The following is a 27428-nucleotide window of genomic DNA, read 5'->3' as shown; positions in this document are numbered from 1 at the left end:
TTAACACCATATTTAATATTGATATAAAATATGACTGATGAAGTTTTTTTCAATAAACAGAGAAACAGCATTTTCTGTAACTTTCTGCTCGTATTTTATCAGTGGTGTGCATCACAGTTCAGTCGGATATGTTCTGATTTGTGCGTCAAAATTACTTGACCAAGATATCGAAAAAATACACACAATTTTTTATTGCAAAATTTGATAAATAGTTCTTTTAACAAAATCAAAAAGGCGTCAGGAACTTTCTACAGTAATGCAAGTTTAAGAAATGTATGTATGCGCTCACATTCAATCGTTGACTCTATTTTGGCTGCTTGAATCACAATGACAATAGTTAAAATAAAAATGCATATGAAAATTTTTCTACAAATTTAATTTTTTTATTATCATTATGCATAAGGCTATGAGTCATAAACAAGCTTAGTTTTTCCTTTTAATTCAGGTTAAGTGAAATTATTTCGTTTCAAATGGAAATCAAGATTGAATACAGTATCATTTTATCGCCTTGAAAACCAGGCATGTTTTAATGCCATTTCTAAGTTTCAGGAAGTGGCTTAAAATTAGTCCACCTTCTTGAAGCGGTCCTGCAATAAACCACTAAGGACCAGTAAGGAGGCACAAAGGACCACTAAGTGAGCACTAAGGACCACTAAGGGGTGACTTAGGGTACAATAAGGACCCTTAAGAAAAATCTAAAAAATAAATGTTAAAATAAAAAAGATATGAGTAAATTATTTCAGGCAGTTTTCCTAGCAAAGACCACTAAGGAGGCACTATGGGCCACTAAGGACTATTAAAGATGCACTATGGACAAATTAGGGGCAATTACGATAAGAATTATTGAAAGCAGTGCCAACAGATTGTATTACTTTAAGTCTTGAAGTCCTTCTCTTAGGCCCAGGGGTATGGAATTTCTATACCCAACTTGTCCAAGTCTTGACATTCTGATGGCAGACATGTACATTTTTTCTTTCCGTTTTCCCATGAAAAAGCATAAATTTTCAGGTATAAAATTAGTCCAACAAATTGACATGATCCTAGGAAATATTGAGTTATTTTTCTAATGGGACATATCTCCACTCACGTCAAACACTCGAAAGACTAAAATAGTGGAGAAAATTTCTGATGAAATTGTTATAGCTGCCGAATTAGGTTTAAATGCTGATTTTGTTGCGAATATGAGAAAAATTCAATGAAACTTACATGTATCAAAAGGGCCGGGATTTAAGTCATTGATTTATGTAAAAATTATCAACTATTTTCCAAAATTATGAATTTAACCTATGTATGTACTGTACACGATAAACATCTACCGCGTAGACCTACACTGCAATATACGTGCAAGCGATAAAACCAATAACTTCACATGACGATGTACTATGATTTATCCTCCATTATTTTGGTCCTTCTAAGTTTTGACGGTAAGATTGCCTGTCACAAATATAAACAAATTATTTTGACTAGGTATAAAATGAGAAAAGGGAAGAATGATTTAGAAACGCTGTTGCTTCAAGTTTATGGAGATTATAAAATAATTAAACGTACAAAAAGAATGTTTTACCCACCGAGGGCTTCTTGATTGCTGCAGTTTTGAAAAACCATAAACTGCTAAATAAAGCATCTCTTTCTGCATTCTGATTGGGGTTCTTTGTCTTGGTCTCGCACATGGTAACTTGGCAAATAGAAACTGGAGGCGTAAACAATTTTTGAAAATTTTAAAAATTGGTTGTTACAACTTCATCTGCCGACAAAAACTAGAGTCAACAGTCAGGCAAAAAAAGAAGCACAAAGAGATCTCGCAAGTACAAGTCAGAATGTTCTGTTAAATGTTCCACTGCCTCGTGGACTTGTTTTAAATTCAGACTTGCATACTGTCAAGCAAAAGTGTTGGCAGCTTATTTTGTGTCACAGTTAAAGTAATACACAGGGATATAAATTAACACTCGCCCAGTCGCCCAGTGTGACAAGATTTGAAGCTGGTCGAGTCAATTTTCCAAAATATTCGCCCAGCCGGCGAATGGCTTTGGATTCTATTAATGTCAATATTCTGGGTTTTTCCGAGACTGTCTTATTAATATGCACTACGTCACTTAAATCGACCAATCAAAATTACCGATATATACTACGACCAATCGGAATACGCGGATCATTTACTCCGTCACTAACAATGGCTGCGCCCGTAGAAATACAAGACTAGAAAGTAGAGGTTTATTGAAGGTTGTTAAAGAGCTTAGAATGGTCGGTCGCGGCGTCAAAAGGAAATATTATCAGGATTATTTAAAGACCTAAAGGCCAATGAGGACTTTAATGAAACATGGGCTGTTAATAGACTGCGGCTGCATAGAACACCGACCGAAACATGGTTTGTACTTTTTGTACAAGTAATAATTTCGTAATTGCGAGTCCTGTAACTCGACAATACAACAAAATACTAGAATGCAGACGTCCATAAGCGTGCAGCCTCAATCAAAATGCCCATAAATAACCCAAATCCTCTAGTGCTGCAAAAATCGCTCAAACTTAAATGCGTCTGTGTTTGAGAGGCTGTGTCCTATATTTAGAACATGTCATGCACTGGTTGATTACAGCTTTCCTTTTCAGTGTGAGTTTGATGAGTGTTCTGTAATTATATTTAAAAAATTGATGTATTTTGGCAGGAAGCAAATTACAAGACTTATTATTAAGTATGTCGATCTAAACCGCTGTTAGTATATTTTTCCGCTAAAAATAGCTGGGCCCCTAACTTTTAGGCTGGGCCCCTAGAATTTGCCAGTAAGGAGCCCAGTTGGCTAATAGGGTCTGAGTGTTAATTTATATCCCAGATACACTGTATTATAAGTGTTTTTATGCCCCCGAAGGGAGGCATATAGTTTTTGAACCGTCTGTCGGTCCGTCGGTCTGTCGGTCTGTCAGTCTGTCCGCAATTTTCGTGTCGGGTCCATATCTTTGTCATCGATGGATGGATTTTCAAATAACTTGGCATGAATGTGTACCACAGTAAGACGACGTGTCGCGCGCAAGACCCAGGTCCGTAGCTCAAAGGTCAAGGTCACACTTAGACATTAAAGGATAGTGCATTGATGGGCGTGTCCGGTCCATATCTTTGTCATCGATGCATGGATTTTCAAATAACTTGGCATGAATGTGTACCACAGTAAGACAACGTGTCGCGCGCAAGACCCAGGTCCGTAGCTCAAAGGTCAAGGTCACACTTAGACATTAAAGGATAGTGCATTGATGGGCGTGTCCGGTCCATATCTTTGTCATCCATGGATGAATTTTCAAATTACTTGGCGTGAATGTGTACCACAGTAAGACGACGTGTCACGCGCAAGACCCAGGTCCGTAGCTCAAAGGTCAAGGTCACACTTAGACGTTAAAGGATAGTGCATTGATGGGCGTGTCCGGTCCATATCTTTGTCATCCATGGATGGATTTTCAAATAACTTGCTATGAATGTGTACCACAGTAAGACGACGTGTCGCGCGCAAGACCCAGGTCCGTAGCTCAAAGGTCAAGGTCACACTTAGATGTTAAAGGTCATTTTTCATGATAGTGCATTGATGGGCGTGTACGGTCCATATCTTTGTCATTCATGCATGGATTTTAAAATAACTACGCATGAATGTGTGACACAGTAAGACGACGTGTCGCGCGCAAAACCCAGCTCCGTAGGTCAAAGGTCCTAAACTCTAACATCGGCCATAACTGTTCATTCAAAGTGTCATCGGGGGCATGTGTCATCATATTGAGACAGCTCTTGTTACCTGTAGATTTTTGTTTTAAACAAAGAATTATTAGTGGTTTCATGCAGGTTTTAATGTTGAAAATCCGGGCTAGTAAATTTTGACTGTGGCCAAGTATATTTTTCAGTCTCACTTGTGAAAAATACTGGGATTTCAACACCTCCGCCTAGGCCTAAAACAGAACAAAATCTGCTGTTTTAGAACATTGTCATACAAGGTGTATTAAAATGTGAAACCCAGTCATGTACATGTAGGATATTTGATCTTACCCATGGTTCAGTGTAATACTTCCTTCCTTTCAGGCATTTTTCAATGAGAAGTTTCAAGTGTAATGGAAGTAATTACTCCTTTCATTAGTGGTGCACATTGCTTATTTTTTTTTATTGAAAGAAAATAATGAATTTCTGTCAGTATAATGTTTTTTTTTGTTTTTTTTTTTGCATAGAGACACGCAGATGTGAAATATGGCCACTTCAGTGAAGAGTAATTTAGCACTAAGTCTATCTTACATACGAGATCCTGCAGCCAAGGTACGAGAACTGTGCAATCATGCAAGTCAAGTGGAAGCAGAACCTGCTGTGCCAGCACGGCGGTACCTACGATCTGGTCTTGAAATGTTGAGAATGGCCAAGGTCTATAAAGACGAAGGAGAATATGAAAGTGCATTCATATTATACATGAAGTTTATCACGTATGTTTTGATAACACTGTTTCAATACCACACATACATTTTATCAATCTATTGATAAGAATGCTTTATAGCTATCTTGACTATGTGGAGTATATGGAGATCTGTCTTACTTGCCCCAGCATGGGTGTCTTGTCTGCACATCAATATCTTGGTTAAAAGTTTTGAAACATTTTCACTTTATCTCTATTATTAATTGATGGATTTGCTTCAAACTCAAACTAGTTATTCCTCATCATTACCCACATAACATGACACAAAGGCCACTCTTGCACTAATATTTCATGAATTATGCCCCCTTTTTACTAAGAATTTCGAGTTAAATTTCATGCACTTTCACAATATTTTTGTTATTACTTGATGGATTTGATTCAAACATAAGATAATTCTACCATATCACTGTCCGGATCATATCTCTCAATGTCCATATCTCTGGCACAAATATTTTGCAAATTATACCCATTTTTTCATAGAATTTCTGTTTAATTTTGATGCTTTTTTACTATGTCTCTGTTGTTATTTTCAAACTTAAAAGTAGTTGTTCCACATCATCACCTGCATCATATGACACAAGGTCAATAACTCTGGCACAAATATTTTATGAATAATACCCCCTTTTAACTAAGAATTTCATGTTAAAAGTTGGGATGCACTTTTGCTATTTCTCATTTATTATGAAATGAATTTGATTCAAATGTAAAATAATTGTTCCACATTATTAGCCACATGATATGACAGATGGTGAATTACCTTACAGAAATATTCAATGAATTATGTCCCTTTTAGACCTTAAATAATGTTGTGACACACTTTAACGCTATCCCTGTTATTACATGATATGTTGGACTCAGACTTCATTATTGTCCAATATGGTCATCCACTATGAAATCATTAACACTCAAGCAATAACTCCAACTTCTTCAGATGTGTCCTATTTTGTGACCCATCATCAAAATAATCAAGTGCGCTGTCTCCTGTGATAGCTCTTGTGAATGTCAAGTTTCAGGGTTGACCAACAAAGCTTTATGGTTTCTTTTTTCGTAATTTAATATGTAGAAAATTAGAGATCTTTAGACCACATAGTTTGTTTACAACACTCTTTTCATCTTCTTCCTGTTGAAGAGTAAATCTGGTGCTAATAGCATGTGAAGTAATTACGATTGAAATTCAAAATTTGTGTTTCGTTCTGTGAAGCATATTAAAGTGACTGACAGTTATATATGTCAATTTGTCAGACAATGCAGTAATTGTTATTTTAAAAAGAATAACCAGTTCTACATATTTTTTCAGATTATTTGTGGAGAAGCTGCCAAGGCATCCTGGATACAAGGAAGCTCCACAGAATGAAGTAGCCAATATCAGACAGGTATAATTATATGTCACCTGTAAGACACAGTATTTTGAATGTAATTGTCACTGTATAGGACTTGAATATTAAAACGGGGAGAAAATGTGTAGGCCGCTGCGCCCGGTTAGCTCAGTCAGTAGAGCATCAGAATGGTATTCTGAGGATCCGGGTTCGAGTCCCGGTCTGGCTGCACATTTTCCCCCCGTTCTGCAAGTCCTATACCGTGACATATTTTTTTATTTTTATTTTTTTCAATCTTTTGAGATAATCTTATCTAACTTCACTGGTCTCAATACCAGTCAAGGATTTATGTATTTATTTGACTGCATCAGTTCTTTATAGTGTGACAGAATTAGTTTTGCATTATTTATGCTAAAGTTCAGTAAATCATTTTTACACAGTGTCAGATAGCTTTAATATTGAATATTTAGAAAATTCAACCATTTATACTTGATCACGTCATTGTAATATGAGGTCACTGCTAACAGTGGTATATATCTTCAAAGACATTTGATTAGTTTTTAAAAAATGATCAGAATGGTGAAAAATAAATCTACTATCATCTTTCACTGATCAGTTTAAGTTGTAATTATTTTTATTGTACAGAAAGTGAAGCAGGTGTTTCCTGTAGCTGAAGAACTGAAAGGCAAATTGACTGTCAAGTATACTGAACAAGAGAAACAAAGGGCAGAAGAAGAAGTAAGGACAGATATAAAGTTTTGTTAAGAACCGAGTCTGCTATTATTTAGCTTGGTTGCATTCTATGCTTCCAGTTGATCTTCTTAAAGACTTTATTATTTATTAAGAACAGTAGCCAATAGGCATTAATTATGCCAGTTTAGTAAAGTTTTTTTCACACGAAAAAGCATCTTTACATGACTGACATGCTGTTAGCACTATAAATATCAAAATTTTGAATTTTAATAATTTGAGGAAATTTCCCTCCCCCAAGCACACACACGCACATTCTCACACTATTACATCCCCTCACCCAAATCTTTTTTCTTTCTTCACATTTCTGACACGTTACACACTTTATATTTTATTTCTGACTGATATGCTGTCATACACTTAGGCCATATCCCGACACTTACACTTCATTCTTTTTCATTTGATTGTGTCCTGCGATATTGTTTCTTAGTATTACAGCTCCCACTTCCCCCTACCCCCCTCCTCTCCCACCTCAACAAACACACATCTTCACACTTCTTCTATTGCATTCACTTTTTTTCTATTGCTTATGTTTTGGATATTCTTGATTTAATGTATTGTAGAGGAAAAAAGCAGAAGAGATTGCACGAGAACAGGAAAAAATACGTGCAGAAGAGGAAAGACAAAGAAAGGAGGAAGAGGAAAGAAGCAGAAAACTACGAGAACAGTCAGAGGAATTATGGTTACAAGAACAAGAAGAGAAATTCCGCCAACTTCAAGAACGTGAAAAGGAAAAGCAGAAAGATAAAGACAGAAGGGATCCAAATATTTTAATCGATGACACGGGAGAAAACAGACCATCATCGGGATTGAATAATGAAAGAGGAAGCGTGCCATCCGGAAGCTTGAGTTTTGTACCAAATGATCTACGTCAAGGTCAGCGACCGAAATTAGAGAAAAATTTGTCACAGGATTACACGCCTAATATACCTGACAGGTAAAGTTTAGTAAATTTATTCTACAAAAAAACTGTTACTTTATTGGTCATTGCATGAGAAAACCTATATCAGTGACATTGCATGATTACACATGATAAACAGTTTAGGAATCCGGAAAAATCATTGTTTTTCTGGTGACCAAACAGAAACTTGAAAGTAGATAGAGGATATTTGTTTGTTTCAGTGTAAGATTGAAATATATTTCACCGAGTGAACACTATAATTAAATATTTTTACAAGTGGCGCAGCTAGGAGTGAAAATGTAAATTATGGTGTTCACAAGTGAAATATATTTCGATTTTATATTGAAACAAACAAATTTTCTTTTTATTTTATGTATTTTCAATGGTTTTAAACAAATTATATCCATTTTACCCACGCAGTGTCACGTGCATCACATCATGACGTCATGATATCTTTGTAGAAAAACTGTCAAATAGTTCTGTGAAGTTTCCAGATTTCTTTCAGATTTTATTATGATGGAAGGTATATGTTTACGATCCTGTAAGTATTTATATACATCTAAATCTTTACTGAAGTATATTTGCAAGGAATTTACGATTATATATATAATTTATATTTTATTTGCATTCAAGTGTAGTTCTGTACCAGAGAAAAATAAAATTGATATTTTCATTGTTTGAAGCAGTGAAAATATCAATTTTGTTTCACTGATAAATTTCAGTATTTCTTTGAAAAACATAAAATAAATGCAATATTTGTCTCATAAGTGACTTGAAATATACATAACATGAGCAACAACGTCAGATTGCTTTAATGACATCCTATTGTTATATCTGAAAATGCGTTTGGTTATTTACTTAATAGTGTTGTAACTCTTAAAGATTACTTTTCCAAATGTTCAGATTTGAAAGATTAAAGAATGATGCTTATGAAAATTTAGTTATCTCAATTTTGATATTTTGTCATTGACCCATATATGGAATTGATATTACACTGACTACTACAGTTGATTGATTTCAGTCCTTGTTTTGACACTTGTGACAATAGCTTCCTTAATACAGTTTACCTTTTTTTTCAGACCTGTTAGGGCCTCTGAATTGCCCCTCATTGATGTGAACTTGAAACCTTACTTGAAGTGTAGAATACTTCATATGAGGAAATGGTACAGCTGATTTAAGGATGGGGTATGGTTCTACCCAAGTGCCCATCCTTGCCTGAAACAATGCTCGAAGAGGATCCTGGGGGTCTTCATCCAGCGTCAAAAGCTGGAAATTTAACATATGACCTAAATTGTACTTAAAACCAAACAAAATGATCTTTCAGGCCTGAAATTGACAGATCTACTAAACCTCCACAGGACCAATTTGGGATAACTGATGGTTTTGGAGAAAACAAATATGGCTTGAAGAATGTTTTAGTTCCGAGAGATATTGTTACAAAGTTTATGAATATTGCGGAACAAAATACAAGGAGAAATGTGGAAACTTGTGGCATTTTATCAGGAAAAATGGTAATTGAACTAATTTTGATTATGGTTTGAATGAACTTAAATTGGGCACATACATTAAATTTCTGTTTTGTCAGTAATGATTGCTATAGAGTAATTTTAATTTCTGGGCAAGAAATTCTGTGGTTTTGCAAAAACAGCTTTTTCCTGGGGACATGAATTCATTAATATCAACTATTGCACATAAGATTGAATATGGATTTTACATGTCCTTTGGGATTCAGTTTATTGGATTGAGTGTAACAAGAAATCGACAGAATTAACTGCACTAAATGTTAAAAGCCAGTGAAGATAGAGAGCATTTTGTTTGGCTATTTCAATACAGTGGTTCTTTATCACAAATCATTTTTCAAATTTTACATCAAAATATTAGACTTATATTTGAGAAAGCAAGAAGTATTAGCTATCAACTATATGCTCTTGTCAGCTTTCTTATATTCATTGATTAAAGAAAAAAATATGTTCTCTGCCATTCTTTAATAATATATTTTTGAGCTTTCAGAAGTTTTTAGGAATGAGGAGCTTTCCTTTTTCTAAATGTGGAGCATTCTTTCATCTGAATGTAGAAAATTGTTTTTATCAACCTAATGTGCCTTTTGTCTTAATTTTGAGTTTATTAGTTGCATTTACATGTTGTTGAGTACTTCCAGGATCATGGAGTGTTCTTTATTACCCATGTGTTGGTACCGAAGCAGACGGGTACGTCCGACAGTTGTAATGCAGAAAACGAAGAGGACTTGTTTGAATTTCAAGACAGCAATGACTTGCTATCCCTAGGCTGGATTCATGTATGTCCATGTATTGTATACCTACAAATATTCTGTGAAAATACACAAATAAACAAGAACTGACAAACAAAGTCTGTATTGCAGTCTGTTGAAATCTGATTCAGTATTTTGTCTGTGCCTGGACTGCTTTCATTTATATTTATGATCTGGTTTATAAATAGTTCCTTGTCTCAGATGGGTTAAAAGTCATTCTTGAGTAAAATGATATACGTATAATAAAAGGATTACTAGTATTACAACAGTCATTTGGATGTATTCTGCTCTCATGGGTTTTACAAGACGTGGATAATGGTCAGTACTTGCTTATCACGTGATCAAGGTCTGGCTAAATTCACTTTAGTCCAATACAACATCCCGTATCAGTGTTCTATGATAATGATAAGCCAGTTTTAATTTTACTTGCATTTCAATTATCTGTTTTCATATATATTGGTTAAGTTCAGTTGGACAATAGCAAAAGCTTTCAGTTTGCTTCTTGTGAATGAGCACTTTGTGCAGAATGAAGAAAAAATTTTGTTACCCAGTAATGGCTAAAAGCCTCAGTCTTTTCTCAATGAATGAGTGTCTTTACATTCAGTAATTGTTCAGTTAAACATGATAAATTTATTTTGTTGTGTTGCTCTGTGACTTTCTGGTTTGTTTTAATGCACCCGCCATTAAATGTTAGTGTAACCCTATCCATAATTGTGTGTGTGAGTCTGTACGTGGGTATGTTTGTGTGAGCACAAAATCTTGTCTTGCAGATAATTTTGGTGTGCATTGTCGGATCAACATAATAAGGGGCCTCTCCAGCCAAGTGGTTAAAGTTGCAGACTTTGAACCACTTGCCCATCACTGATGTGGGTTTGAGACTTGCTAGGGGATTGAATTCTTCATGTTAGGAAGCGATCCAGCTGGCTTGCGAAGGTCAGTGGTTCTACCCAGGTGACAACCCATGATGAAATAATGCACGGAGGGGTACCAGGGGTTTTCCTCCACCATCAAAGCTGGAGAGTCGCCATATGACCTATAATTGTGTTGATGTGACATCAAACTCAACAAAAGACATTGGGATTCAAAAACAAATTAACATAATAAGATAATAAGTTGATTGAGAGACTTGGACCCCTAGATTACATTTAGAGGTCAAAGATGTCATGTTATTTTTCTTGTTTGGATGGTGTATAGTTTTCTTATGATAGAAGGATATTCAAATAATTTGGTAACAGTTTTCACCATAACAAGGAGATGTAACATTTAAACATTTAAAGATGAAGTTAATATTTGCTGTTAGTTTTCTTTTTCAGTTTGTAAATTCAATACAGATATGTTCCATTGTCAAGTGCCATTACCAGACTTGCACTTACTTGTCTTAACATTACAAAGTGGGGACATCTGTGTCCTTTGAATGTATTTCTAGTCTGACATGTAGTGATATAAATGACAGTTGAAAGACAACTCAAGTGCTCATGGTGAGGTATTGTGATCATGCTGTGTCCGTCATCCGTGTGTTTGTCAAATGTGCCGTCGTAACATTTGTGTTTTAACGACATCTCCTCCAAAACCACTGAATGGATTTTGATAAAACTTGGCCATGATGTTCCTTGGGTCCTCTACCAAAGTTGTTCAAACAGTTCCGCTTGATTGCACATAGGGGCTGCCAGATAGAAAAATCCTTCTTGAATTTTAAAATAATTTCACACAAATAGTCCTTATGTCACCCTCTACCTAGATTGTTCAAATTATACCAATTCATCAAAAAACATGGCTGCTAGAGAGGGCGTGGTCACTTTTCCCTATATGTATATAGTGGAAACTTTGAAAATCTTCTTGTATGAAACTGCTTACCCGATTTTAGAATAATTTTACACAAATGGTCCTTGCGTGACCCTCTACCAAGATTGTTCAGATTATTTTGTTTCATCTAAAAACATGGCTGCCAGAGGGCGTGGTCACTTTCCCTATATGTATATAGTGGAAACTTTAAAAATCTTCTTGTGTGAAACTGCTTGCCCGATTTTAGAATAATTTTACACAAATGGTCCTTGTGTGACCCTCTACCAAGATTGTTCAAATTATTTTGATTTGTCAATAAACATGGCTGCCAGAGGGCGTGGTCACTTTTCCCTATATGTATATAGTGGAAACTTTAAAAATCTTCTGTGAAACTGCTGGCCCGATTCTAGAATAATTTTACACAAATGGTCCTTGTGTGACCCTCTACCAAGATTGTTCAAATTATTTTGATTCGTCAAAAAACATGGCCACCAGAGGGTGTGGTCACTTTTCCCTATATGTATGTAGTAGAAACTTTAAAAAAAATTTTTATGTGAAACTGCTGGCCCGATTTTAAAATAATTTTGTACAAATGGTCCTTGTGTGACCCTCTACCAAGATTGTCCAGATTATTCCGTTTTGTCAAAAAACATGGCTGCCAGGGGGCGTGGTCACTTTTCTTCTCTGAATCAATGATAGCTAGAGCCTTGATATTTGGCGTGTGATATCAGATTGGAAATGTCTACCATAATTGTTCAAATTATTGCCCTAGGTTCAAAAGTGTGTGTGACATGTATATAATATAGGCTAACATAGAAGAAACCTAACTCTACTTATACAAATACACTTGAAACCTTGTATACAGGTGAGCGCTTTAGAGTCAATGACCCTCTTGTTTATTTTTAAGGGACTATTCCCTTTCAAAAAACTGTAGGAGGAGTGCCATTACTTAGAGGTTTTAAACAACTTTTCTTTTTCCTTTCAGACCCATCCAACCCAAACAGCATTTTTATCAAGTGTAGATCTACACACACATTATCCTTACCAACAACTGATGCCAGAGGCTGTCGCTATTGTGGTCTCACCAAAGTTTAATGAGTAAGTACCGGTATAGTCCTGAAGAGTGTGTTTCTACTTTTATTTTTAGTTGCCAGTTAGTTGCCAGAAGAATGTTAGTTATTTTAGGCCTATGAAGGTAGTGCAAGATACAGAAGATTCTCCAGCCTGGTTCTTTAACTTGCAAGGTGTAAAACACCCTACAGGGGACCTTGATTTAAAGTCACTTTCAAAACTGCTGTAATTTTAGTTGGAGGATCTTGAGATCTGATTCTTGACCCCTGGTTGTGAGTTCCAGCATCTTACCGTTGGACCATCGGGTCTGCTTTTTAGCTCACCTGAGCAATTATGCTCAGGTAAGTTTTTCTAATCGTCTGTCAACATTTTGCTTGTGTATGCGATAGAGGCTGTATTTTTCAATTAACCTTCATGAATATTGGTCAGAATGATAACCTTGATGAAATCTAGGCCGAGTTCGAAAATGGGTCATCTCGGGTCAAAAACTAGGTCACTAGGTCAAATCAAAGAAAAACCTTGTGTATGCGATAGAGGCTGTATTTTTCATTTAATCTTCATGAATATTGGTCAGAATGATAACTTTGATGAAATCTAGGCCGAGTTCGAAAATGGGTCATCTCGGGTCAAAAACTAGGTCACTAGGTCAAATCAAAGAAAAACCTTGTGTATGCAATAGAGGTGGTATTTTTCAATTAATCTTTATGAATATTGGTCAGAATGATAACCTTGATGAAATCTAAGCCGAGTTCGAAAATGGGTCATCTCGGATCAAAAACTAGGTCACTAGGTCAAATCAAAGAAAAACCTTGTGTATGCGATAGAGGCTGTATTTTTCAATTCTTCTTCATGAATATTGGTCAGAATGATAACTTTGATGAAATCTAGGCCGAGTTCGAAAATGGGTCATCTCGGGTCAAAAACTAGGTCACTAGGTCAAATCAAAGAAAAACCTTGTGTATGCGATAGAGGCTGTATTTTTCAATTGATCTTCATGAATTTTGGTCAGAATGATTGCCTTGATGAAATCTAGGCCGAGTTCGAAAATGGGTCATCTCGGTTCAAAAACTAGGTCACTAGGTCAAATCAAAGAAAAACCTTGTGTATGCGATAGAGGCGGTATTTTTCAATTGATCTTCATGAATTTTGGTCAGAATGATAACCTTGATGAAATCTAGGCCGAGTTTGAAAATGGGTCATCTGGGGTCAAAAACTAGGTCACTAGGTCATATCACGTAAAAACCTTGTGTATGCGATAGAGGCTGTATTTTTCAATTGATCTTCATGAATTTTGGTCAGAATGATAACCTTGATGAAATTTAGACCAAGTTCGAAAATGGGTCATCTGGGGTCAAAAACTAGGTCACTAGGTCAAATCCAAGAAAAACCTTGTGTATGCAATAGAGGCTGTATTTTTCAACTGATCTTCATTAAATTTAGCCAGAATGATAACCTTGATAAAATCTAGGCCGAGTTCGAAAATGGGTCATCTGGGGTCAAAAACTAGGTCACTAGGTCAAATCGAAGAAAAACATTGTGTATGCAATAGAGGATGTATTTTTCAATTGATCTTCATGAAATTTGGTCAGAGTGATTGCCTTGATGAAATCTAGGTCAATTTCGAATATGGGTTATATGAGGTCAAAAACTAGGTCACTAGGTCAAATTAAAGAAAAATCTTGTGTATGTGATAGAGACTGTTTTTTTCAATTGATTTTTATGAAATTTGGTCAGGTTGATTGCCTTAATGAAATCTAGGTCAAATTTGAATATGGGTCATCTGAGGTCAAAAACTAGGTCACTTGGTCAAATCAAAGAAAAAACTTCTGTATGTGATAGAGGCTGTATTTTTCAGTTGATCTTCATGAATTTTGGTCAGAATGATTGCCTTGATAAAATCTAGGTCGAGTTTGAACATGGGTCATCTAGGGTCAAAAACTAGGTCATATCTAAGAAAATGCTTGTTTTATCGCAAGAGACCAATTTTTTGGTCCAATCTTAATGAAAATTGGTCAGAATATTTGTTTCCATGAAATCACTAGGTCAAACATGTTTTACACTGTTATGGAGTGTTTCTTAGGTGAGCGACCTAGGGCCATCTTGGCCCTCTTGTTAATTCATTTCCTCCAAAATAATTGTACAAACAACAATATTGATGAGGATAGATTAATTATTTTGTACATATATAATTGGTACAGTGTTGGAACGCTACTTTGCAGTCTCTCCATGTGTGTATTTCGGAATATGCTATAAATTTATACCACCTTGATAGCCTAGTGCAAGAATGTCTACTTCGTGTGCAGGAGGTTTAGGGTTTGATTTCTGGCTCGCTGTGGCTGGGTCATACAAAGACATGGAAAATGGTACCAGTAGCTCCCTTGCTTGATGCTTAATATTGAAAAGGGAAACCGGCCTCTTCTCTTGTTTCCTCACTGCAAAGGATACCATCAAGAACAAGATGTCTTCAATAACTGATACACTTTGTAAAACTTGTTTACAATTGACCTAAAATATATAAGGCCTAAAAAAAAATTGTTTGTTTCCAGTAACATGCTCAAAAAAATTAGGCTAGGTAGATTGGTAAATTCTTGGGACTTTTCTGAAATTATTTTCCTGTCAAAAAATTCCAAGGCCATAAAAGCATTCGGGTCTGGCCAAAAATTTAGATTTCCTTAGAGATATTGTATTTTATATATCTGTTTTGAATTAAAGGTACATATTATGGAACGGTATGGTCAGTCCATCACTTACCATTTCCGGACAGTTAAGTCAGAAAGTATACTAGCTTCAGCTTTCAGAATTTACAGGGTGACTAAGCACTACTTTAGTAGAATTCCTAATGTTTTTGAGATCAATAGGTTAAAGACATTAGGATTTAAACTATTTACTATTAAAGTCTACACCAGGAGAAACAATCCCCATAACTCTGATTTGAATTTTGACAGAGTTATGCCCCTTTTTAACTTAGATTATTTTTGGTTAAAGTTTTTGATAAAGTCAAATATCTCTGTTACTTTTAAAGCTTTGACTTGAAACTTAAAATAATCATACTATCAAAGTATTTGAAATTTGACAGAGTTACGCCCCTTTTTAATTTAGAATTTTTTTGTGAAAGTTTTTGATAAAGTCAATTATCTCTGTTACTGTCAAAGCTTTTGACTTGAAACCTGAAATAGTCATTTACTATTAAAGTCTACTCCAGGAGAAACAATCCCCATAACTCTGATTTGAGTTTTGACAGAGTTTTGCCCCTTTTTAACTTAGAATTGTTTGGTTAAGAGTTTATAAAGTTTTTACTTGCAAAGCTCGAATTCAGAGCCAAGCACTGAGAAAAGTCATGCGTGCTGTCTTATGGACAGCTCTTGTTATTATATCAATTACTTGTAACATTTGAGCCGTGCCATGGGAAAACCAACATAGTGGCTTTGCGACCAGCATGGATCCAGACCAGCCTGCGCATCCGCGCAGTCTGGTCAGGATCCATGCTGTTCGCTTACAGTTTCTCCAATTCCAATAGGCTTTAAAAGCGAACAGCATGGAGCCTGACCAGACTGCGTGGATGCGCAGGCTGGTCTGGATCCATGCTGGTCGCAAACCCACTATGTTGGTTTTCTCATGGCACGGCTCATTTATTAAATTATTAAATCTCAAGTGATATATTACAGAACGGGTGTTTTCATGTTGACACCAGATCGTGGTCTACCAGAAGTTGCCAGATGTAGTAAGAGGGGCCACCATGAACACACAAAACATCCACCTGTGTTTGAGGTTCGTAGCTGTTGTTGTTTGATGAATTTTTTCCCTGTAACTTCTATTACTTAATCCAGTTTAGTGATAAACATGTTTATATCATTTTCCTTTTTTCAAGGGATAAAATGAGATCTAAATGTAATATGAACAAGAAGTGAACATAAACTTTTTTCCCATTGTTTCTTCCATATTACTGTGTTACTTTTGTGTTTAAATATTCAACATCGGCATTGATTGAAGCCTGATCTAAGACAAAGTATTGAGATTTTTACATGTTTTTTGTGATGTGAAGACATGCCTTTAAACTAAATGAAGTGGTCACGCATTTATTTTTAGACACTTTTATAGCTTTTATAGCTGAACATTGATTTCAAGCAGCTCCACAAGATTTTTACCATTTTTTACTGAAGATTGTGGTTTTCTTCAAGAATGAGCTAAATGTCACTCAGAGTTAAACCAGGCCTTTAAACATGTTTGAGTACAATCTACTGCTATTATAAACCACATAAGTAACTTAATTTATATATTATTAACATCTCTAGTTCAGCACAACTGAAAATCAAATATAGTTGAACTTGTTCACTCGAAGTCTGATAACTTGAACGCCATCCTGGGCTCGAACTCGTCGGGTCCTAGCAAAAATCCCCATACAAAGTATACTTTTTGATGGCTCAAACTACCAATTACTCGAACCAATTTTTCATGTCTTGTTGAGCTCCAGCGAATGAAATTTGATTGTTGTAGAATATTCAGTATGTATTTTTTTTCTAACTACATTTAAAATGTTACACAGAAAATTCTTTTATTTTCAGACTTGTTCCCATGCAAGATTTGTAGATGATAGAAATGTTATTCTAGTTGATCTGAGGTCAAAATAACAGCTAGTTTGGCAGAATAGGTTTATACAAGGTGTTGACAAGGAAACAAACCTATATATATATATATATATATATATATATATATATATATATATATATATATATATATATATATATATATATATAAAGACAATTACTGGAAGTAGAAGTTTCGGGAAGCTACCACCATGTAACAGAGGCTTGTGAGAAAACAGTGAAGCATAACTCCAACATAACTGCAACATAGATTAAAATTAAATTGATTTTAATTTTGACTAAAAATTCTCCACTGATTCGATAATCTGTGTTTTTGAGCTGTTCCATACTTTCTATGGTTCATACAATTTTAACTTTTATATCAACTTTTAATGTGTAACCCAACAAAATTTCCAACTGTCATTACAGGTCTACTACATAAAGTATCTTGTAAGTGCTTATTGAATACTTTATTGGTATCCATGTAATGCTCCTTTTACTAAACATCACTTAGGTACAATGAAACAAAAACATAAGTTGTTAGAGCTGACCAAGTCCCAATCCATGACTCTAGTTACCTCCCCTGACGGTCCGTCAAAAAAATACATCAAAAGAGAACTAAAGTTTGGGGGAATCAGAGGTATTATTCAGAGGACAGTAATATATCTGACTTGTACCAATGCATCTATATGCATTACTTATATCTACACTGAAATTGAAAATAAACAGCAATACTTGTTTCAAAAGCCAGGACAGGAATTTTTTTTTTTTTTTGAAACTTGGAAAAATCTCGGGCTTCACGTGTATAATTTTCAGTTTTCTAACTTAAGTGCATATTTTTCAACATCTAAACTTACAGTTTATCTTATCAAAAATATTTATTAAATGGCATCAGAAACATATTTTCATAATATATTTCTTCAAGTTTTGACTTTAGCACAGCAAGATTTAGTATCGACTTACAGTAGTCCAGTCAATAGCACAAACTATAGATCAGTGATTTCTAAATATGTAATCATGTAATAGTTTCCAACAGAGGTCAAGTCAGTGTGCTTACAGTTCCATAATGCTTTCTGTATACTTTAAAAAAAACCCAGCATATCCTGATAAAGAAAGTTAATTCCTGAAGTAATAACGAATATCAAAGGGAGGCAATAACTCATTAAACTGATGTAAAAATTGCAAACAGAACTGTATGTCTTCAGAAAAACTTGAAGTCAGCGACTTGAACCACTTGGCCAAGGAGGCCTTTTATATATATATTTGGGTATATATATATATATGTGACATTCTCTGTAAACTGTGGCTTTGGCATTCTCTAGTATGAACAAAAAGCCAGGTATAAATCTGAACCACAATATCTTATGAAAGTACAGAAACATCATACAAAAGGCCTCCATGGCCAAGTGGTTCAAGTCGCTGACTTCAAATCATTTGCCCCTCATCAGTATGTGTTCAAGCCTCACTTCGGTCGTAAAATTCTTCATGAAAGGAAGCTATCCAGCTGGCTTATAGAAGGTCAGTGGTTCCGCCCAGACACTGGAGGAGTACCTTGTGTCTTCCTCCACCATCAAATGCTGGAAAGTCACCATATGACGTATAACTGTATCAGTGTGATGTTAAACCAAACAAAAAAACAAAAATAAAGAAACTCCATACAAGAATATGTAATTGCACGGAAATTACTAAATGCCGTTACAGGTCCACTACCTTAAGAAAACAATTATTTATCCACTTATTTCTTTCTACTGTCATTGACAAGATTGATGATGACGGAACATTTTTATAAGCTTTATAATTTTGTTTAGATACAATCATTCAAACTGTACATGAGAACAAATACTATATATTATGCTGTTGGAAAATACATCTTTAGCTCGCCTGATTGTTGAAAAAAAATCTACGAGTTATTGTCGTCACTTTATTTGTCGGAGTCGGCATTGGTTGAAATTTTTGTTTAGGTCCACCTTTTCTCAAAAACTATATGAGCTACAGCTTTGAAACTTTGCACACTTGTTTATCATCATTAGGTGACTATGTAGGCCAAGAACCATAGCTCTGATTTGCATTTTTGTCAGAATTATGGCCCTTTTTGCACTTGGAAAATTTGATTTTCTTGGTTAAAATTTTGTTTAGGTCCACTTTTCCCCAAAACTATAAGAGCTACAGCTTTGAAACTTTGCACACTTGTTTATCATCATCAGATGAGTAAGTAGATTAAGAACTATAACTCTAACCTGCATTTTATCTGAATGGCCCTTTTCGTTCTTAGAAAAACTTGAATTTCTTGGTTAAAATTTTTGTTTAGATCCACTTAACTTGAATACTATAAGAACACTAGCTTTGAAACTTCGCAGACTTGTTTATCAACCTTAGATGAGTATGTAGGCCAAGAGCCATAAGTCTGATTTGCATTCAGTCAGAATAATGGCCCTTTATATACTTAGAAAATTTGAATTTCTTTTTATTTAGGTCCACTTTTTTAATTCTATAAGAGCTATAATTTTAAAAGTTTGTACACTTGTTAATTATCATTACATTAGTATGTAGGTCAAGAACTATTACTCTCTTGCATTTTGTCAGGATTATGGACCTTTTTAACTTAATCAGTATTTCTTGGTTGTTTTTTGTTTAATTTCACTTTTTTTTGAATACTTACAGTAGCTTTGAAACTTCATATTGTTTTTTTGTCATCAATTAAGATGAGTAAGAAGGCCAAGAACCATAACATTTTTCTTACATATTGTCCAGCACCTGCAGATGAGCAATGGCAGCCGCAGGCGGTGCTGTTGTTATTTCATTGTGTCGCAAACTCGCAAAATGATGTTATGTGATCAGTATTGTTCCAAGCTGCTTAAGTAAATTTGTTGTTTAAACAGGTGTAAATATTTTACTCTAGTCATTCTCTAACTTTAAATGTAAATTGTTATATCATGTGATGCCAACTCCATAATTTAGATACCATAACAGCTAGATATCATTTGTGTCATTGCCACAGTAGTGTTAATGTCAGCCTTCCATAATAATTGTTGTCTTTCAGTTTCAGTCAGTGTATATAATTGATGGCTGAATAGTTACAATCACTAGCTTCAAATCACTTGCACCTCGCCGAGATTGGTTCGAGCATCACTGAGGGCGTTGAATTCTTCATGTGAGGAAGCCATCTAGCTGGCTTACAGAAGGTCGGTGGTTCTACCTAGGTGCCTGCCCATGATAAAATAATGCACAGAGGTGCATCTGAGAATTTCCTCCTTCGTCAAAAGCTGAAAAATCACCATATGACCTTTAATTGTTCTTCTCTGATAGCGTGTGTGTCTGTTCGTCATATTTCTTGTCCAGAGCGTAACATAATAACCATTCAATAGATTCACTTTAAAGTAGCATATAAGTAGGTGGCAATGACATGATGTGTAGAGTGCATGGACCAGGTCTGTAGGCCGCAGGTCACAGCAAGGTCAAATTTGTCCGTCATATTTTGTGCCCAGAGCATAACTAAAGTATAGACTTCCAACTTGGCATGTAGGTAGGTAACAATGATACGATGTGCAGAGTGCATGAACTTGGTCAGAGGTCAAGATCACGTGTTAAAAATTGTTGATTACATTTTTTTCCAGAGCACAGCTTCAAAACTTTTCAAGGTATTGACATTAAACATGGAATTAAGGTGTGTGATAAAATGATTTGTTTAGTGCAACAGTCTACTTAACTGTCCCCAAACCCAACTCCCACACACCAGTATTAACACCCCTTCCCCCCAAAATCACTCATTTTCTTGTGCCATAGTATTCACTGCTGCACAGAACCCCCCCCCACCCACACCCATCTTTAAATTATATATCCTCCTCCTCAGATCTAGAACTTGGGGTCCTAGTATATTGCCCTGCTTTCTCAAGCTCTTGTGCTTTCCCTGTATCAGGACAGAGTCTGAAAGTATAAAATCGCCTTAATGATAGCTCTAGTTGTCTTTTTGTGTTTGACTTAATATGTTGTTTTTGCAAGGAGGCATCTGAAAAGATGGGTTTTTTTAACGTGAAAAACTGTTAAAAGAGACTACCCGGTAGTGCCTGGTGTTGGTGTTTTTATCTCGACTGGTGATAATTTTAAAGTTTGAACTAATGATTTTCTGTTGAAACGTGTTGATTATGTTTGTGATGAATGTTGGCATTATTTGATCTTGTTGCTTGTATTATTTGAATTTTGTTAGTGGAGAAGCAAAACTTGTGCATGTGCTATAGTAAACCTTAAATATTGTTTTCTACAAGTGATGTAAAGTTTAACTTTTTTGTTGGGAAAATATTGAGAATTATAGCTTCTTTTTACAAACTCGTTTTATTTGTATTTTTATATACATACATAAAGCATAAAACATATTATGTTCAGATTTGAATTCCTTTTCATGTTAGAAAACTCTATACTTACTTGGTACATTTACAGCATGATTTTTAGTATATATATACATGTGAGCTATAACATAAAATACATGTAAATGATTAAAGCATTCATCTTCTTTCTCCCTTTCCTTTCTCACAGGTGAAGTTACAGTTTCCAACAAGGTGTAATGTCTTCCAACCCTTTACCAGAATGAAATTATGTCAAATTGGTGTCAAAAGGCAAATTTTTCGTTATTGAAAGTGAGATTTTTTAAAGGGCACTTTGTCCAAAATATTTTTTTTATATCACTTTTATTTCCCAACTTGATTGGAAACATGTTTTTGCATTGTTTGAAATTCAAGATTGATAGTTGTTTATGTTATTAGAGAACACTGGGGCCTCCTTGGTCAAGTGGTTAAGGTTACTTAAATTCAAGTCACTTGCCTTAGACTGCTCTTGTCATAGAATTCTGCTACTAGTATGTTAGAAATCCATCCAGCTGTCTTGTGGGAAGTCAGTGGTTCAACCTGGGTGGCTACTTTTGCTTGAAATAATGACCAGAGGAGCATCTGGGGTCTTCCTCTCTCATCAAAAGCTGGAAAGTCACCACATGACCTATAATCATGTCAGTGTGATGTTAAACCAAACAAAAAGAATGAGGAAACACTGCTGCATATGCAACAACATTCTGAATTCATGTTTTGCACTGATTTTAAATACTAGAAAAATAAAACCTTTATGAATATAATCAAGTCTACAATATGTCTGAAACTTTCTGATATTCAGTGTTATTTTTTATTATGTCTCAGATTTTAGCATCTTTCTCTGTGTAATGATAAAAATTATTCTAACATAGGTGATTTCCATTCATAAAGTCCAGCATTACACTCGGCCCAGTAGGACAAACTTTTCATCCTCTGAAACCATGTGCAAAGGAGAGGCCACGTGTCGAGTTTATAGTTTCTCAGTTCTACAAGAGCAAGATTCGTTGCCATGGAAATATCAACAATAGTCATGTCGTCACCGCACATATATTTCTGGCCCTGTAGTTGACGATTCATGTAGTCGAACGTTTTTCTCATGGCGCCTTCTTTGTCTGTGTCTGGGGGCTTCGCTTGAAATAATTGTGGATACTGAAAAATAAGATCGGACTTTGACGTTCTGCAGACAAAGAGCAAGCTTCGTAAATCTCATTACTGAAAATGTTCTCAGCTTTTCAAAAAACAAGAATACTAAATGACCTAGTTGCAGATTAAAATGACGGTTTTGTCATTATTAGTTGTCTACACCAGTTCTTCAACACAATGGTAAATTATTACTGCTGTAAATAAATAAATAAAACTAAGATTGCCTACACTAACCAACTATATATTCACATTGTTTTGAGAAGGTATCTTCAGCCAGGTATTCCAAAACACCTAAAAACTATCTCAGGCCAAATGTTCGTGGCCGTTTTTATGCCCCAGCAGTTAAATATGGTGGGTTGGAGGGGCATAGAATATCACTCTTGTCCATATGTGAGTACATGTTTGTGTCCTTGCATTTTAAAGAAGGTGAGTGGGGATGAGCATATTAGTTTGAGGTGTATTCTGAAATCACATGTCACGGCTTGTATAATTTTGAAACACCTCGGCACAAGTAACTATCATTACAATAAGTCCCCGCTTTGCCATACATGTGATTTTAAATGGATAGGTCATATATTTAAAGGTCAACTATTTAATGTGTATTTTTTGTATTGTCCTAATTCATGATAACACGGCGACACTTTAACCCCTAGCTCAAAATCCAAGGTTCTTGCTTAGGGTTCAGTCCAGATTGGCGATTGTCAACATATTACTGAAAGGATACAGACTTCTGTGCCCTAACATAACAGTGAGAATAGTCATCTCCCGTGTTAACATTTCTAGTAACAATTCCTCCGTCGTATACTTTGATACTGTACTTTATTCAGATCTTGTTTTGGAAAAGTTTCTATATATAACATGCCATCGAAATAAATGATGGTTACTTACCATGTATTCACTGATCGTTTTGTAGACGGAACCGAGGTCATAATGCAGAAGTCTGTCGCATACAGCCCTCTGCTGCAGATCCTTGGGATACAGTCTCGTGTTCTTCCCGTATCGGGACACGATATACGTCATAATTGGTCGGCTGTAAGACATCAACAATGAATTATTTAGGTAAAACGAAGATCTTTGAAGTATTAACTGTTATGGAACCCTCCGTAAAACGAACATCCTCGGAACCAAAGGGAAATGTCAGTCTTAAGAGGTTTCCAGCTAAGAAGGGTTTCCAAATTACAGGGGTTTCTAGTTTAGAGGGGTTTCTTGTGTTAGAGGGATTATTATTTTTAAAAAAGAACATATTCTGAACCAAGATAATTTTTGAGTTTGGATTTAAGTTTAAAGGTTTCCGCTTTTCCGTGGTCCCCACCATATTACTTTTTTGAGTGATAGGGTACAAATAAAGACAATACCTTTCCCACAAGGAGAAGTCGCCATCTTGTAGTGTAGGTACCGTTGTGTCGGGGTTAATCTGTAAATCAATAATCGTATAATGGAGGAGAATGGTCATTAGGCATGGTGCCATGCTGACTATGCATGCATTTGATATATTCTAAGAAAAGCCAGAATCCCTTTAAGAAATGAAGCTAGAAGTCAGGAGTCTTTGACACGCAAGTAAATAGCTCATTTTGACTTACATCGGCAATAAATCTAACACAGAGTTAAAATTACGTAAAACAGAATGGATACAAATAAATTTCCAGACTTGTTTTAAAATGTATTATTGCTATCTGTACATCATAGAAGTTCATTAATTATGACAACTCCATACCTTTGCAAATTCTGGCGTTTTATGTTCTCCCTTGAACAGATCTAGATATCGTATAGTGACTGGTATACTAGCTGCCTTGGCTGTCATCCATACTGCCCGCGAGGGGGCGCTCAATCCATGAATATACAGAATTAGGTTCTTTGGGGTAGTGGTACTGGGTCCGACTCCCATCTGAGATATGAATACAACAGACTAATTTATAACTCAACAACCGAAATGGGCGTTTTTTTTATTTAGGTAAGAATAGTTTCAGATATTTTTACACTACTGATAATCAATATCTTGTTTCACAGTCAAATAAGTATGAATTATGTAAAACCAAAATGGGGTGTTATTATTCATAAAGTATAAGTTGTCTTTAAATTTCAGATGGTCTGTTTGAAGTGATTTAGTTAAAAATAACTTACCGGCTGCAGTGTTATTTCCTCACCCTTCTCCCCAATACATAAACATAGCAACATTTTTTTCTTTATTATAATTTACAATACATATCAACAGAAACTTAACTTAAATGCGGTAACTTCGATCACTTTTTTGAAACAATACGCTCATTCAAAGCCACGGTTCGTAGACCGCCAAAAGAATTCTATTGTTTTCTTTCAGACAAATGATATAGAATTGCATACTATCACTAACGAAAAATATATAACGGAACACCTAGAACCTACTATTAGAAAACGGCACAGAAGTCATGATTTCCCAATGGTATCTAGCTTTACCAAGCAGCACTCTGGTGGTCAACTAGACCGCAATGCATAATGATAATACTGATGCCTCTTTGTACAGTAAGCGTTTCGGGAAATACTTTTGTCTAAACGCTCTGCACTGTCAAATGGTCCTATCTATCAAGATAGCACGTTTACTATGCCCAAATCCTGCTTTCATAGAGATGTAAGATGTCAAACAAAATTTCGATGAAGTTCGAAGACAATAGCATATCAGGTACGAACGTACCGAAACCTAGAAGACCTTCATAGCTTTTCAGTAAGTCTTTATTCAATAATAAAACATCTAAAGATACCACTACACTTTAAAGGCGCTCAATAGGTAGAGCGTTGGTCTACGGATCGCGGGGTCGTGAGTTAGATCCTCGGGCGAGGCGTATGTTCTCCGTGACTATTTGATAAACGACATTGTGTCTGCAATCATTAGTCCTCCACCTCTGATTCATGTGGGGAAGTTGACAGTTACTTGCGGAGAACAGGTTTGTACTGGTACAGCATCCAGGAACACTGGTTAGGTTAACTGTCCGCCGTTACATGACTGAAATACTGTTGAAAAACGGCGTTAAACCCAAAACAAACAAACAAAAACTTTAAAGGCAACATTGCTTCATTTCTAACTTACCCTCGGTTTGACAAACACCTCCTCCGGCTTTTTCTTGAAACACAAACATAAACATAGTCCACAACGACACATGGTGACAGTTTGCAAAAATTTACAGAAAATACACTAGGTTTATGAAGTCCTCGCGAAAATACGGTACCATTTTAGTTTTTACTTCATTTATACGATAGAATTTTTCCTTGTTTATAAAAGACTTTCATTTTCAACAAAATATAATACGAAAAAAAAAATAAGAATGAAATAGACAATAGGTCATTTAGTATCTACAAATAGTCCTTAAGTAACGTGATATGTTAAAGCGGCGAAAGACAAAGAGAAAGAAATAGTTTCTAAGTGTACAATTTCTTATTGATTTGTAGTGGTCGCCAACACCACACAACTGCACAGAAACCATGGTTAGAGTTTTAAGTACGTTTAACATAACCGGCTGAAAAAAACGTTAATAAGGGTACAGTGTTATGAGCCTCTATGACTGAGTGGTTAATGTTGCCGTTTTCAATTCTTTGTCGTTCACCGACGGGATGGGGGCCTGTGAGTTCGCATCCTGCTCGAGAATTGTTTCATGTGAGTAAGATATCCAGTTAGCTTGTAGTCCACCGAGGAAATAGTGCACAGAGCCGAAAACTGGGGTCTTCCTCTACCATTTAATGTTTAAAGTGTGTCGATATGTCGAAACGTTGGTGCGATAAATTACTTTACACAAAACTTATATACGTGTTGTTGTTGAAATACCTACCGAAACCCAAAGCATCTGCAATTAGACGAATTGTATTCACTTGCATTTGGTAAAAGACGATCAAGTACGTCCGATGATGTAGCTTTTAATAGATAAAATACATGTAGCATGTCTGTTTCATTTTTTCCTTTACTCCCAACGGAGATGGACGGGTAAAGTTTTCACGTTGGCCGTTCATCTAGTTTGTTTTACCAGTCCATATCATTTTTAACCAACCCCTTGGAGACTATTTATAGAGAAAAGATGAGGTGCAGAACAGATTTTTCAAGGAGACAGCCTAAGGTCAAGGGCACAACTGTATGAAACATTTTCTGAACTGGATCTCGTGTCCGCTTCATCAAGACAATTTGTAGTACGCATGTACTAATTTTGCTAGCCAGAGTTCAAGGTCACAACTGAACGTTGGACCTTGAATTTTGTGTCCTATCCATACTTTCACCTCCTGTAGAAAATTATGAAACTTTGGATGAATTATCTTCGAATTTGCTTCGGAACTTTGCATCATTATTCAGTGGCGAATCCACAGACCGCTCAGAATTACATCAATCTATTTTATTGTCGTGGCAAAATTTTACTGTACTTTGACATATCATGCTTTTCGTCGCAATGGAAATTTCGTGAAACAGATATGTGCTGCTTACAGCCAACTATCTAAAATTATGATCGACACGCGGGAATTTCATTGTAAAATCAATCCAGGAGTAAATGTCGCCCCCGAATAAAGGTCAGCATGTGAGTAAAGGCCAGTCTATGTGAAACATTTATTGGATCTTGAGCGTTAACTGAAATTTGGCAGCAAACTTCTATTGTCACGTTTGTACAACACGCATTTTCTGATTATTCCTTGAATGGGCACACAGGTTTCGTTTAATCTAACACTTTCATTGAATTAGACTTTGCCAAACAAATTACATGTTTCTCAGGAGCAGGGGACAACGCAAAACAGCATACACTTACTGAATGGCTTCAGACCTCGGGCAATAGTTCTGGCTTTTGACCCGTAAGCCATTCAATAAGTGTTTTATTATATA

At 35.7% G+C, this 27428-nt stretch overlaps 2 protein-coding genes across 5 annotated transcripts; one reads left to right on the top strand and one right to left on the bottom strand.

Annotated features, from left to right (window-relative positions):
* The first annotated feature begins 127 nt into the window (after nt 1-127).
* Nucleotides 128-21602, top strand: LOC123564810 (STAM-binding protein-like). 3 transcript variants are annotated; one of them, XM_045358638.2, is made up of 10 exons: nt 128-273; nt 4195-4440; nt 5728-5803; nt 6392-6484; nt 7060-7433; nt 8722-8908; nt 9556-9693; nt 12434-12546; nt 16185-16287; nt 17082-21602. In XM_045358638.2, exons 2-10 carry the CDS (start codon nt 4214-4216, stop codon nt 17145-17147), a joined length of 1377 nt encoding a protein of 458 aa, XP_045214573.1. In that variant the 5' UTR covers nt 128-273; nt 4195-4213; the 3' UTR covers nt 17148-21602. The 3 variants fall into 3 exon arrangements, with proteins under 3 accessions (XP_045214573.1, XP_045214574.1, XP_045214575.1); XM_045358639.2 differs by lacking the exon at nt 128-273 and adding an exon at nt 357-635; XM_045358640.2 differs by lacking the exon at nt 128-273 and adding an exon at nt 1907-2365.
* Nucleotides 21413-25940, bottom strand: LOC123564812 (glutathione S-transferase 1-like). 2 transcript variants are annotated; one of them, XM_045358641.2, is made up of 5 exons: nt 25662-25940; nt 24315-24485; nt 23956-24014; nt 23489-23630; nt 21413-22606 (listed from the first exon to the last, which is right to left on the bottom strand). In XM_045358641.2, the coding sequence occupies exons 1-5, from the start codon at nt 25731-25733 to the stop codon at nt 22316-22318; spliced, it is 735 nt and encodes a 244-aa protein (XP_045214576.1). In that variant the 5' UTR covers nt 25734-25940; the 3' UTR covers nt 21413-22315. The 2 variants fall into 2 exon arrangements, with proteins under 2 accessions (XP_045214576.1, XP_045214577.1); XM_045358642.2 differs by lacking the exon at nt 25662-25940 and adding an exon at nt 24722-24876.
* Between the last annotated feature and the right edge of the window lie 1488 nt (nt 25941-27428).

The sequence above is a fragment of the Mercenaria mercenaria genome, chromosome 2, assembly GCF_021730395.1.
Source record: "Mercenaria mercenaria strain notata chromosome 2, MADL_Memer_1, whole genome shotgun sequence".
Classification (NCBI taxonomy): domain Eukaryota; kingdom Metazoa; phylum Mollusca; class Bivalvia; order Venerida; family Veneridae; genus Mercenaria; species Mercenaria mercenaria.
The sequence above is the reverse complement of the archived record's forward strand: the minus strand, read 5'-3'. Positions and strand labels throughout refer to the sequence as shown.

Bases quoted from the DNA above. Each gene is read 5' to 3' on its own strand.
- LOC123564810 (XM_045358638.2), top strand. From the start codon at position 4,214: ATGGCCACTTCAGTGAAGAGTAATTTAGCACTAAGTCTATCTTACATA. The intron at 9,694-12,433 runs GTATGTCCATGT...TTTTCCTTTCAG, and splicing joins TATCCCTAGGCTGGATTCAT to ACCCATCCAACCCAAACAGC. The intron at 12,547-16,184 runs GTAAGTACCGGT...GATATATTACAG, and splicing joins GTCTCACCAAAGTTTAATGA to AACGGGTGTTTTCATGTTGA.
- LOC123564812 (XM_045358641.2), bottom strand. From the start codon at position 25,733: ATGTGTCGTTGTGGACTATGTTTATGTTTGTGTTTCAAGAAAAAGCCG. The intron at 24,486-25,661 runs GTAAGTTAGAAA...TTCATATCTCAG, and splicing joins AGGTGTTTGTCAAACCGAGG to ATGGGAGTCGGACCCAGTAC. The intron at 24,015-24,314 runs GTATGGAGTTGT...ATTGATTTACAG, and splicing joins AAACGCCAGAATTTGCAAAG to ATTAACCCCGACACAACGGT.